Genomic DNA, 14,100 nt, shown 5'->3' on the forward strand with positions numbered 1-14,100 from the left:
ATGTTCATGAAGATTGTAGATAAAAATAAATTTGGTCTGAAAAAAAAAACGGCATACATACCCCTTATGTTTTTTTTCAGGTGTACATAATTAAATTTGTCACTGCTCGGCCTAGTAATGGACTACAGACCCCTGGGTGGCAGATCTATGATCAGAATTGCTTGTACTACATACCTGTGAATGTTCATGAAGATTGTAGATAAAAATAAATTTGGTCTGAAAAAAAAAACGGCATACATACCCCTTATGTTTTTTTTCAGGTGGACATAATTAAATTGTTCACTGCTTGGCCTAGGAATGGACTAGAGACCCCTGGGTGGCAGATCTCTGATCAGAATTGCTTGTACTACATACCTGTGAAGGTTCATGAAGATAATAGACAAAAAATAAACTTGGTCTGAAAAAAAAAACGCCATACATACCCCTTATGTTTTTTTTCAGGTGGAAATAATTACATTTGTCACTGCTCGGCCTAGCAATGGACTAGAGACCCCTGGGTGGCAGATCTATGATCAGAATTGCTTGTACTACATACCTGTGAATGTTCATGAAGATTGTAGATAAAAATAAATTTGGTCTGAAAAAAAAAACGGCATACATACCCCTTATGTTTTTTTTCAGGTGGACATAATTAAATCTGTCACTGCTCGGCCTAGTAATGGACTAGAGACCCCTGGGTGGCAGATCTATGATCAGAATTGCTTGTACTACATACCTGTGAATGTTCATGAAGATTGTAGATAAAAATAAATTTGGTCTGAAAAAAAAAACGGCATACATACCCCTTATGTTTTTTTTAAGGTGGACATAATTAAATTGTTCACTGCTTGGCCTAGGAATGGACTAGAGACCCCTGGGTGGCAGATCTCTGATCAGAATTGCTTGTACTACATACCTGTGAAAGTTCATGAAGATTGTAGGTAAAAATAAATTTGGTCTGAAAAAAAAAACGCCATACATACGCCCTTATGTTTTTTTTCAGGTGTACATAATTAAATTTGTCACTGCTCGGCCTAGTAATGGACTAGAGACAACTGGGTGGCAGATCTCTGATCAGAATTGCTTGTACTACATACCTGTGAAGGTTCATGAAAATTTGTAGACAAAAAATAAATCTGGTCTGAAAAAAAAAACGCCATACACACCCCTTATGTTTTTTTTCAGGTGGACATAATTAAATTGTTCACTGCTTGGCCTAGGAATGGACTAGAGACCCCTGGGTGGCAGATCTCTGATCAGAATTGCTTGTACTACATACCTGTGAAAGTTCATGAAGATTGTAGATAAAAATAAATTTGGTCTGAAAAAAAAACGGCATACATACCCCTTATGTTTTTTTTCAAGTGGAAATAATTAAATTTGTCACTGCTCGGCCTAGTAATGGACTAGAGACACCTGGGTGGCAGATCTCTGATCAGAATTGCTTGTACTACATACCTGTGAATGTTCATGAAGATTGTAGATAAAAATAAATTTGGTCTGAAAAAAAAAACGGCATACATACCCCTTATGTTTTTTTTCAGGTGTACATAATTAAATTTGTCACTGCTCGGCCTAGTAATGGACTAGAGACAACTGGGTGGCAGATCTCTGATCAGAATTGCTTGTACTACATACCTGTGAAGGTTCATGAAGATTGTAGACAAAAAATAAATTTGGTCTGAAAAAAAAAACGCCATACACACCCCTTATGTTTTTTTTCAGGTGGACATAATTAAATTGTTCACTGCTTGGCCTAGGAATGGACTAGAGACCCCTGGGTGGCAGATCTATGATCAGAATTGCTTGTACTACATACCTGTGAATGTTCATGAAGATTGTAGATAAAAATAAATTTGGTCTGAAAAAAAAAACGCCATACATACGCCCTTATGTTTTTTTTCAGGTGGAAATAATTACATTTGTCACTGCTCGGCCTAGTAATGGACTAGAGACCCCTGGGTGGCAGATCTCTGATCAGAATTGCTTGTACTACATACCTGTGAAGGATCATGAAGATTGTAGACAAAAAATAAATTTGGTCTGAAAAAAAAAAACGCCATACATACCCCTTATGTTTTTTTTCAGGTGGAAATAATTAAATTTGTCACTGCTCGGCCTAGTAATGGACTAGAGACCCCTGGGTGGCAGATCTATGATCAGAATTGCTTATACTACATACCTGTGAATGTTCATGAAGATTGTAGATAAAAATAAATTTGGTCTGAAAAAAAAACGGCATACATACCCCTTATGTTTTTTTTCAAGTGGAAATAATTAAATTTGTCACTGCTCGGCCTAGTAATGGACTAGAGACACCTGGGTGGCAGATCTCTGATCAGAATTGCTTGTACTACATACCTGTGAATGTTCATGAAGATTGTAGATAAAAATAAATTTGGTCTGAAAAAAAAACGGCATACATACCCCTTATGTTTTTTTTCAATTGGAAATAATTAAATTTGTCACTGCTCGGCCTAGTAATGGACTAGAGACCCCTGGGTGGCAGATCTATGATCAGAATTGCTTGTACTACATACCTGTGAATGTTCATGAAGATTGTAGATAAAAATAAATTTGGTCTGAAAAGAAAAACGCCATACATACCCCTTATGTTTTTTTTCAGGTGTACATAATTAAATTTGTCACTGCTCGGCCTAGTAATGGACTAGAGACAACTGGGTGGCAGATCTCTGATCAGAATTGCTTGTACTACATACCTGTGAAGGTTCATGAAGATTGTAGACAAAAAATAAATTTGGTCTGAAAAAAAAAACGCCATACACACCCCTTATGTTTTTTTTCAGGTGGACATAATTAAATTGTTCACTGCTTGGCCTAGGAATGGACTAGAGACCCCTGGGTGGCAGATCTATGATCAGAATTGCTTGTACTACATACCTGTGAATGTTCATGAAGATTGTAGATAAAAATAAATTTGGTCTGAAAAAAAAAACGCCATACATACGCCCTTATGTTTTTTTTCAGGTGGAAATAATTACATTTGTCACTGCTCGGCCTAGTAATGGACTAGAGACCCCTGGGTGGCAGATCTCTGATCAGAATTGCTTGTACTACATACCTGTGAAGGATCATGAAGATTGTAGACAAAAAATAAATTTGGTCTGAAAAAAAAAAACGCCATACATACCCCTTATGTTTTTTTTCAGGTGGAAATAATTAAATTTGTCACTGCTCGGCCTAGTAATGGACTAGAGACCCCTGGGTGGCAGATCTATGATCAGAATTGCTTATACTACATACCTGTGAATGTTCATGAAGATTGTAGATAAAAATAAATTTGGTCTGAAAAAAAAACGGCATACATACCCCTTATGTTTTTTTTCAAGTGGAAATAATTAAATTTGTCACTGCTCGGCCTAGTAATGGACTAGAGACACCTGGGTGGCAGATCTCTGATCAGAATTGCTTGTACTACATACCTGTGAATGTTCATGAAGATTGTAGATAAAAATAAATTTGGTCTGAAAAAAAAACGGCATACATACCCCTTATGTTTTTTTTCAATTGGAAATAATTAAATTTGTCACTGCTCGGCCTAGTAATGGACTAGAGACCCCTGGGTGGCAGATCTATGATCAGAATTGCTTGTACTACATACCTGTGAATGTTCATGAAGATTGTAGATAAAAATAAATTTGGTCTGAAAAGAAAAACGCCATACATACCCCTTATGTTTTTTTTCAGGTGTACATAATTAAATTTGTCACTGCTCGGCCTAGTAATGGACTAGAGACAACTGGGTGGCAGATCTCTGATCAGAATTGCTTGTACTACATACCTGTGAATGTTCATGAAGATTGTAGATAAAAATAAATTTGGTCTGAAAAAAAAACGGCATACATACCCCTTATGTTTTTTTTCAAGTGGAAATAATTAAATTTGTCACTGCTCGGCCTAGTAATGGACTAGAGACACCTGGGTGGCAGATCTCTGATCAGAATTGCTTGTACTACATACCTGTGAATGTTCATGAAGATTGTAGATAAAAATAAATTTGGTCTGAAAAAAAAACGGCATACATACCCCTTATGTTTTTTTTCAATTGGAAATAATTAAATTTGTCACTGCTCGGCCTAGTAATGGACTAGAGACCCCTGGGTGGCAGATCTATGATCAGAATTGCTTGTACTACATACCTGTGAATGTTCATGAAGATTGTAGATAAAAATAAATTTGGTCTGAAAAGAAAAACGCCATACATACCCCTTATGTTTTTTTTCAGGTGTACATAATTAAATTTGTCACTGCTCGGCCTAGTAATGGACTAGAGACAACTGGGTGGCAGATCTCTGATCAGAATTGCTTGTACTACATACCTGTGAAGGTTCATGAAGATTGTAGACAAAAAATAAATTTGGTCTGAAAAAAAAAACGCCATACACACCCCTTATGTTTTTTTTCAGGTGGACATAATTAAATTGTTCACTGCTTGGCCTAGGAATGGACTAGAGACCCCTGGGTGGCAGATCTATGATCAGAATTGCTTGTACTACATACCTGTGAATGTTCATGAAGATTGTAGATAAAAATAAATTTGGTCTGAAAAAAAAAACGCCATACATACGCCCTTATGTTTTTTTTCAGGTGGAAATAATTACATTTGTCACTGCTCGGCCTAGTAATGGACTAGAGACCCCTGGGTGGCAGATCTCTGATCAGAATTGCTTGTACTACATACCTGTGAAGGATCATGAAGATTGTAGACAAAAAATAAATTTGGTCTGAAAAAAAAAAACGCCATACATACCCCTTATGTTTTTTTTCAGGTGGAAATAATTAAATTTGTCACTGCTCGGCCTAGTAATGGACTAGAGACCCCTGGGTGGCAGATCTATGATCAGAATTGCTTATACTACATACCTGTGAATGTTCATGAAGATTGTAGATAAAAATAAATTTGGTCTGAAAAAAAAACGGCATACATACCCCTTATGTTTTTTTTCAAGTGGAAATAATTAAATTTGTCACTGCTCGGCCTAGTAATGGACTAGAGACACCTGGGTGGCAGATCTCTGATCAGAATTGCTTGTACTACATACCTGTGAATGTTCATGAAGATTGTAGATAAAAATAAATTTGGTCTGAAAAAAAAACGGCATACATACCCCTTATGTTTTTTTTCAATTGGAAATAATTAAATTTGTCACTGCTCGGCCTAGTAATGGACTAGAGACCCCTGGGTGGCAGATCTATGATCAGAATTGCTTGTACTACATACCTGTGAATGTTCATGAAGATTGTAGATAAAAATAAATTTGGTCTGAAAAGAAAAACGCCATACATACCCCTTATGTTTTTTTTCAGGTGTACATAATTAAATTTGTCACTGCTCGGCCTAGTAATGGACTAGAGACAACTGGGTGGCAGATCTCTGATCAGAATTGCTTGTACTACATACCTGTGAAGGTTCATGAAGATTGTAGACAAAAAATAAATTTGGTCTGAAAAAAAAAACGCCATACACACCCCTTATGTTTTTTTTCAGGTGGACATAATTAAATTGTTCACTGCTTGGCCTAGGAATGGACTAGAGACCCCTGGGTGGCAGATCTATGATCAGAATTGCTTGTACTACATACCTGTGAATGTTCATGAAGATTGTAGATAAAAATAAATTTGGTCTGAAAAAAAAAACGCCATACATACGCCCTTATGTTTTTTTTCAGGTGGAAATAATTACATTTGTCACTGCTCGGCCTAGTAATGGACTAGAGACCCCTGGGTGGCAGATCTCTGATCAGAATTGCTTGTACTACATACCTGTGAAGGATCATGAAGATTGTAGACAAAAAATAAATTTGGTCTGAAAAAAAAAAACGCCATACATACCCCTTATGTTTTTTTTCAGGTGGAAATAATTAAATTTGTCACTGCTCGGCCTAGTAATGGACTAGAGACCCCTGGGTGGCAGATCTATGATCAGAATTGCTTATACTACATACCTGTGAATGTTCATGAAGATTGTAGATAAAAATAAATTTGGTCTGAAAAAAAAACGGCATACATACCCCTTATGTTTTTTTTCAAGTGGAAATAATTAAATTTGTCACTGCTCGGCCTAGTAATGGACTAGAGACACCTGGGTGGCAGATCTCTGATCAGAATTGCTTGTACTACATACCTGTGAATGTTCATGAAGATTGTAGATAAAAATAAATTTGGTCTGAAAAAAAAACGGCATACATACCCCTTATGTTTTTTTTCAATTGGAAATAATTAAATTTGTCACTGCTCGGCCTAGTAATGGACTAGAGACCCCTGGGTGGCAGATCTATGATCAGAATTGCTTATACTACATACCTGTGAATGTTCATGAAGATTGTAGATAAAAATAAATTTGGTCTGAAAAAAAAACGGCATACATACCCCTTATGTTTTTTTTCAAGTGGAAATAATTAAATTTGTCACTGCTCGGCCTAGTAATGGACTAGAGACACCTGGGTGGCAGATCTCTGATCAGAATTGCTTGTACTACATACCTGTGAATGTTCATGAAGATTGTAGATAAAAATAAATTTGGTCTGAAAAAAAAACGGCATACATACCCCTTATGTTTTTTTTCAATTGGAAATAATTAAATTTGTCACTGCTCGGCCTAGTAATGGACTAGAGACCCCTGGGTGGCAGATCTATGATCAGAATTGCTTGTACTACATACCTGTGAATGTTCATGAAGATTGTAGATAAAAATAAATTTGGTCTGAAAAGAAAAACGCCATACATACCCCTTATGTTTTTTTTCAGGTGTACATAATTAAATTTGTCACTGCTCGGCCTAGTAATGGACTAGAGACAACTGGGTGGCAGATCTCTGATCAGAATTGCTTGTACTACATACCTGTGAAGGTTCATGAAGATTGTAGACAAAAAATAAATTTGGTCTGAAAAAAAAAACGCCATACACACCCCTTATGTTTTTTTTCAGGTGGACATAATTAAATTGTTCACTGCTTGGCCTAGGAATGGACTAGAGACCCCTGGGTGGCAGATCTATGATCAGAATTGCTTGTACTACATACCTGTGAATGTTCATGAAGATTGTAGATAAAAATAAATTTGGTCTGAAAAAAAAAACGCCATACATACGCCCTTATGTTTTTTTTCAGGTGGAAATAATTACATTTGTCACTGCTCGGCCTAGTAATGGACTAGAGACCCCTGGGTGGCAGATCTCTGATCAGAATTGCTTGTACTACATACCTGTGAAGGATCATGAAGATTGTAGACAAAAAATAAATTTGGTCTGAAAAAAAAAAACGCCATACATACCCCTTATGTTTTTTTTCAGGTGGAAATAATTAAATTTGTCACTGCTCGGCCTAGTAATGGACTAGAGACCCCTGGGTGGCAGATCTATGATCAGAATTGCTTATACTACATACCTGTGAATGTTCATGAAGATTGTAGATAAAAATAAATTTGGTCTGAAAAAAAAACGGCATACATACCCCTTATGTTTTTTTTCAAGTGGAAATAATTAAATTTGTCACTGCTCGGCCTAGTAATGGACTAGAGACACCTGGGTGGCAGATCTCTGATCAGAATTGCTTGTACTACATACCTGTGAATGTTCATGAAGATTGTAGATAAAAATAAATTTGGTCTGAAAAAAAAACGGCATACATACCCCTTATGTTTTTTTTCAATTGGAAATAATTAAATTTGTCACTGCTCGGCCTAGTAATGGACTAGAGACCCCTGGGTGGCAGATCTATGATCAGAATTGCTTGTACTACATACCTGTGAATGTTCATGAAGATTGTAGATAAAAATAAATTTGGTCTGAAAAGAAAAACGCCATACATACCCCTTATGTTTTTTTTCAGGTGTACATAATTAAATTTGTCACTGCTCGGCCTAGTAATGGACTAGAGACAACTGGGTGGCAGATCTCTGATCAGAATTGCTTGTACTACATACCTGTGAAGGTTCATGAAGATTGTAGACAAAAAATAAATTTGGTCTGAAAAAAAAAACGCCATACACACCCCTTATGTTTTTTTTCAGGTGGACATAATTAAATTGTTCACTGCTTGGCCTAGGAATGGACTAGAGACCCCTGGGTGGCAGATCTATGATCAGAATTGCTTGTACTACATACCTGTGAATGTTCATGAAGATTGTAGATAAAAATAAATTTGGTCTGAAAAAAAAAACGCCATACATACGCCCTTATGTTTTTTTTCAGGTGGAAATAATTACATTTGTCACTGCTCGGCCTAGTAATGGACTAGAGACCCCTGGGTGGCAGATCTCTGATCAGAATTGCTTGTACTACATACCTGTGAAGGATCATGAAGATTGTAGACAAAAAATAAATTTGGTCTGAAAAAAAAAACGCCATACATACCCCTTATGTTTTTTTTCAAGTGGAAATAATTAAATTTGTCACTGCTCGGCCTAGTAATGGACTAGAGACCCCTGGGTGGCAGATCTATGATCAGAATTGCTTGTACTACATACCTGTGAATGTTCATGAAGATTGTAGATAAAAATAAATTTGGTCTGAAAAAAAAACGGCATACATACCCCTTATGTTTTTTTTCAGGTGGAAATAATTAAATTTGTAACTGCTCGGCCTAGTAATGGACCAGAGACCCCTGGGTGGCAGATCTCTGATCAGAATTGCTTGTACTACATACCTGTGAATGTTCATGAAGATTGTAGATAAAAATAAATTTGGTCTGAAAAAAAAACGGCATACATACCCCTTATGTTTTTTTTCAGGTGGAAATAATTAAATTTGTCACTGCTCGGCGTAGTAATGGACTAGAGACCCCTGGGTGGCAGATCTATGATCAGAATTGCTTGTACTACATACCTGTGAATGTTCATGAAGATTGTAGATAAAAATAAATTTGGTCTGAAAAAAAAACGGCATACATACCCCTTATGTTTTTTTTCAAGTGGAAATAATTAAATTTGTCACTGCTCGGCGTAGTAATGGACTAGAGACCCCTGGGTGGCAGATCTATGATCAGAATTGCTTGTACTACATACCTGTGAATGTTCATGAAGATTGTAGATAAAAATAAATTTGGTCTGAAAAAAAAAACGCCATACATACCCCTTATGTTTTTTTTCAGGTGTACATAATTAAATTTGTCACTGCTCGGCCTAGTAATGGACTAGAGACAACTGGGTGGCAGATCTCTGATCAAAATTGCTTGTACTACATACCTGTGAAGGTTCATGAAGATTGTAGACAAAAAATAAATTTGGTCTGAAAAAAAAAACGCCATACACACCCCTTATGTTTTTTTTCAGGTGGACATAATTAAATTGTTCACTGCTTAGCCTAGGAATGGACTAGAGACCCCTGGGTGGCAGATCTCTGATCAGAATTGCTTGTACTACATACCTGTTAAAGTTCATGAAGATTGTAGATAAAAATAAATTTGGTCTGAAAAAAAAACGGCATACATACCCCTTATGTTTTTTTTCAAGTGGAAATAATTAAATTTGTCACTGCTCGGCCTAGTAATGGACTAGAGACCCCTGGGTGGCAGATCTATGATCAGAATTGCTTGTACTACATACCTGTGAATGTTCATGAAGATTGTAGATAAAAATAAATTTGGTCTGAAAAAAAAACGGCATACATACCCCTTATGTTTTTTTTCAAGTGGAAATAATTAAATTTGTCACTGCTCGGCCTAGTAATGGACTAGAGACCCCTGGGTGGCAGATCTCTGATCAGAAGTGCTTGTACTACATACCTGTGAAAGTTCATGAAGATTGTAGATAAAAATTAATTTGGTCTGAAAAAAAAACGGCATACACATTTGTCACTGCTCGGCCTAGTAATGGACTAGAGACCCCTGGGTGGCAGACCCACTCTCTTCATATTCCAGAGGGAAGCAAAAAAACAGTATGATAAAGGTTTGTTTTTTTAATGGAGGTTTCAGGTACAGTTAGAGCACCAGCGCCACCACGTTCACCTCAGCCATCATTCCATGTTCCAGGACATTATTCACTAACACAACGACAGCAGATAAAAACACACCGTAGCCACACACTAAGAACACACACAATACTGCACCCTCGCCCCACTAACACACACACACACACACACACACAACACAGCACCCTCACCCAGGCCTAGGGCTACCTGACTACGGCACACACTGACATACATGAAAAGCGTGATTGTCATATATTTTAAAAAACCTTAAAGTCAGACTTGATTAATAGCCATCTAGACATAATGTAATTAACACAGCGATGTGCTTGCTTACAGAGAAAAGCTGATGTATAACATTTCCACACATGCCCACTGTTTTCAGTTACAACTGCTATGTTTCACAGTAAATACATCATACAGTATCTCGATCTGACAACTGGGTTGCATCGAACTACTGACGAGCAAAAGACAATTCATCTGCGTTTCTAACATAGACGGTACAAAAAAACGACACGACAAGCAACGCCGGCCCTTTGTAGAACCGTTCCACGTTCTCTGCCCTGTCAGGATCTGCGTCAGCGCAGCGTTCCCCGACACAGCAGAGCTACTTGAGGGATTGTTTGAGACCAGTGGTGTGTTTCCTGTGTTCTCCGGTGCCAGGATGTACTGAGCGGACGTGTCTCTGGTGTTGAGAGACTGGTCAGGGGTCCGTCCATCGGTAGAACGTACCACTGCTCTCCGACCGTGCATGTCTATCACTCATCACCGCCCAGGGCAAAGCAGCGCCGATTGGCTTCCTGCCGCCCCCCGTTGCCGTTAGCAACCCTGGAACTCCTGCTGCGATTGGCTGCGGCACTGCTGGGTCAGGAGTCGCTGCTGCTGCTGGAGGAAGCTCATGACCTCGGGACTCCTCAGCAGGGACTGGAGGGACAGAACACACACACGTACGTACACACACACGCACACACACACACACACACACACACACACACACGCACACACACACACACACACACGCACGCGCACACACACACACACAATTAGCTTGGTTGTCTCCATCACACATATTCAGTCATACAGCGACACCCCCATCAAGAACCACCTGCCCCATCCTGACGATCAATTCCAGCTGGCTCCTCCAGAGACCTGGGTTCTAGGATCTATTCCTGCTGGTTTAATAGACCTCCTGGGTTCTAGGATCTATTCCTGCTGGTTTAATAGACCTCCTGGGTTCTAGGATCTATTCCAGCTGGTTTAATAGACCTCTTGGGTTCTAGGATCTATTCCAGCTGGTTTAATAGACCTCCTGGTTCTAGGATCTATTCCAGCCGGTTTAATAGACCTCCTGGGTTCTAGGATCTATTCCAGCAGGTTTAATATACCTCCTGGGTTCTAGGATCTATTCCAGCAGGTTTAATATACCTCCTGGGTTCTAGGATCTATTCCAGCTGGTTTAATAGACCTCCTGGTTCTAGGATCTATTCCAGATGGTTTAATAGACCTCATAGGTTCTAGGATCTATTCCAGCAGGTTTAATATACCTCCTGGGTTCTAGGATCTATTCCAGCTGGTTTAATAGACCTCCTGGGTTCTAGGATCTATTCCAGCTGGTTTAATAGACCTGCTGGGTTCTAAGATCTATTCCAGCTGGTTGAATAGACCTCCTGGGTTCTAGGATCTATTCCAGCTGGTTTAATAGACCTCCTGGGTTCTAGGATCTATTCCAGCTGGTTTAATAGACCTCATGGGTTCTAGGATCTATTCCAGCTGGTTTAATAGACCTCCTGGGTTCTAGGATCTATTCGAGCTGGTTTAATAGACCTGCTGGGTTCTAGGATCTATTCCAGATGGTTTAATAGACCTCCTGGGTTCTAGGATCTATTCCAGCTGGTTTAATAGACCTCCTGGGTTCTAGGATCTATTCCAGATGGTTTAATAGACCTCCTGGGTTCTAGGATCTATTCCAGCTGGTTTAATAGACCTCCTGGGTTCTAGGATCTATTCCAGCTGGTTTAATAGAGGGTTCTAGGATCTATTCCAGCTGGTTTAATAGACCTTGTGGGTTCTAGGATCTATTCCAGCTGGTTTAATAGACCTCCTGTGTTCTATGATGTGTAGGACAGACTCACCAGTCTCTTCTGGTTCAGCACCTGCTCTATCAGCGAGGGTCTGGCTGGCCGGTCGCCCATGGCGCTCAGACGCTGCTTGTTCACAGACACGGGTCTCTCCTCCGAGCTCTCCTGATACACACACACACACACACACACACACACACACACAAAAACACACACACACACACACACACACACACACACACACAGGGGGACACAGAAGGTTATGTAGACACTCATACAGGGATGTCACCGAGCCTAGAGGCCTAGTTATCGGAGCCAGAATGAGACATGAACAGGCTGATGAGGCCTTCTTGTACTGAAGTGCATTCAGGGTCAAAAACAGGGGAGAAGATCGGCCTCGTCGATCTCACCTCCAGTTTCCCACTCGACATCGCCTGGTCGCTTTTCTTCTTCTTGTACTTGTCCTTGTACATCTTATTCCGGTGCTTCTTGCACATCCAGGGCTTCCTCTGCTTGGCCACCTGGGTCATGGTCTCAGAGCATCCCTCATAGGTGCAGGTCTTGGAGACCGTCTCACTGTCCTCATCCAGGTCCTCCGGGCTGGCGGCGCTGTCCCTGGGGTCCGAGGTGTCCAACACGTCGCTCTCGTCCCCAGGGTCGTCCATGTCGTAGGAGTACATGTTATCGGATTCGTGGGGCGTGGTGACATTTCTGCTACTGTCTAATGTTACTACCCCGCTCTTGTCCACATAGTAGGTCTGCCCGTCCTTGGTGAGCAGGAGAGAGATGCTCGAGTCTTTGTTGTTGGCAGATGAAGAGTCATCTTCGCTCATGATTGAGGTTTCTGTGTTAGAACTTGTACTTTAAGGATGACTTTAGTATATAAAGATAAATAGTAGTCTCTGGTCTAGACTTGAGCTGGGTGATGTGACCCTAGCCTGCTAGCGAGTTAGCACCAGCTAACCTCCCGTAGATCAGTAATATCTATGCACATACCGATACACCAATCCTCAATATAACGTTAGCTATATGCTGAAATACAAAACTATGCGTGGATTAGAGAATTGATGTACGTTTTCTAAAACATTTACGTTTTTCCGAGCTAGCTTAGCTGCTGGTTGGCCTGAGCACACAAAACACAAATAACCAGGATTCTTCTTCGGCGACAGCGGCAGGACGGAGTCTCAGCAGCCACACGGACACCTGCCCTCTGGTGGGCAGTACTGGAACTTTAATTACATTCAGGATTCAAGCTCAGGTTATTGGTTTATTGCCATGTATATATGGTTTATACATAGGCCTACTAGGAATTTGTTTAGTTCGATTGTGCAGCTGATGAAGATGACATTAGGACAGGGTAGTGCAAATACAAAATGCAATATATCCAAAAAAACAAAAAGTACAAATGCAAAATACACAGTATATACAAAATGGAGTGTGGTGAGAGTATATACAGTGTGTGTGTGCAGAGTGTAGTGTGATGTATGAGCACTGTTTTATTATGTATTATTATTTAGCACTAGTGACATCCAAAATGTTTTAAACTGCGATCGGAGAGGTTGCGACCAGATGATGGATTATAAAGGTGTGTGACGGTGTGTGTGGTGTTGCGATGCTGCAGCTGAACCTGCGGGTGGGGGACATCAACGTCTGTCCCCTGCAGCTCTCGTTAAACCTGAGGGACACCTGGAGGGAGACAGATCTACCTCACACTGTGACTGACAGGGCGGAGGTCCGTCTTCTGTGCAGCCCACAAAATGGTCTCACGTTGGGTTAGAGACTCTGGAATGTTCAGCACCACATTGATGTTGAATTGGGTTTTCCACATTGACTGGATTTAGGGTCATAGGGCTATCTTTTTGAATGATTAAGTTGTTTCCAGGTGCTCATGGGATTTGTAGTTCCTACCACAGTCGGCCAACTTGTCCAGTGGTAGCAGTCTATCTTGGTCCGACAGCCCAGGGTCTCTGTGCTGCCATAGCAACAGTCATGCCTGTGGCAACTGGACAGCAGGACAGAAGCGCGCGCACGCACGCGCTCACTCACACAGGTCTAAGACTGAGGCCAGCTCTATTCTATTCTCTATAGCTTCATTCAGTATTTCACAGGACTGTGATT

General features: G+C 39.9%; 1 protein-coding gene across 1 annotated transcript; it reads right to left on the reverse strand.

Annotated features, from left to right (window-relative positions):
- Positions 1-9,970: 9,970 nt before the first annotated feature.
- Positions 9,971-13,123, reverse strand: rfxap (regulatory factor X-associated protein). The gene is made up of 3 exons (XM_084449931.1): positions 12,393-13,123; positions 12,037-12,147; positions 9,971-10,828 (listed from the first exon to the last, which is right to left on the reverse strand). Exons 1-3 carry the CDS (start codon positions 12,813-12,815, stop codon positions 10,724-10,726), a joined length of 639 nt encoding a protein of 212 aa, XP_084306057.1. The 5' UTR covers positions 12,816-13,123; the 3' UTR covers positions 9,971-10,723.
- Positions 13,124-14,100: the final 977 nt, after the last annotated feature.

Source organism: Borostomias antarcticus (assembly GCF_949987555.1).
Source record: "Borostomias antarcticus genome assembly, chromosome: 15".
Lineage (NCBI taxonomy): Eukaryota > Metazoa > Chordata > Actinopteri > Stomiiformes > Stomiidae > Borostomias > Borostomias antarcticus.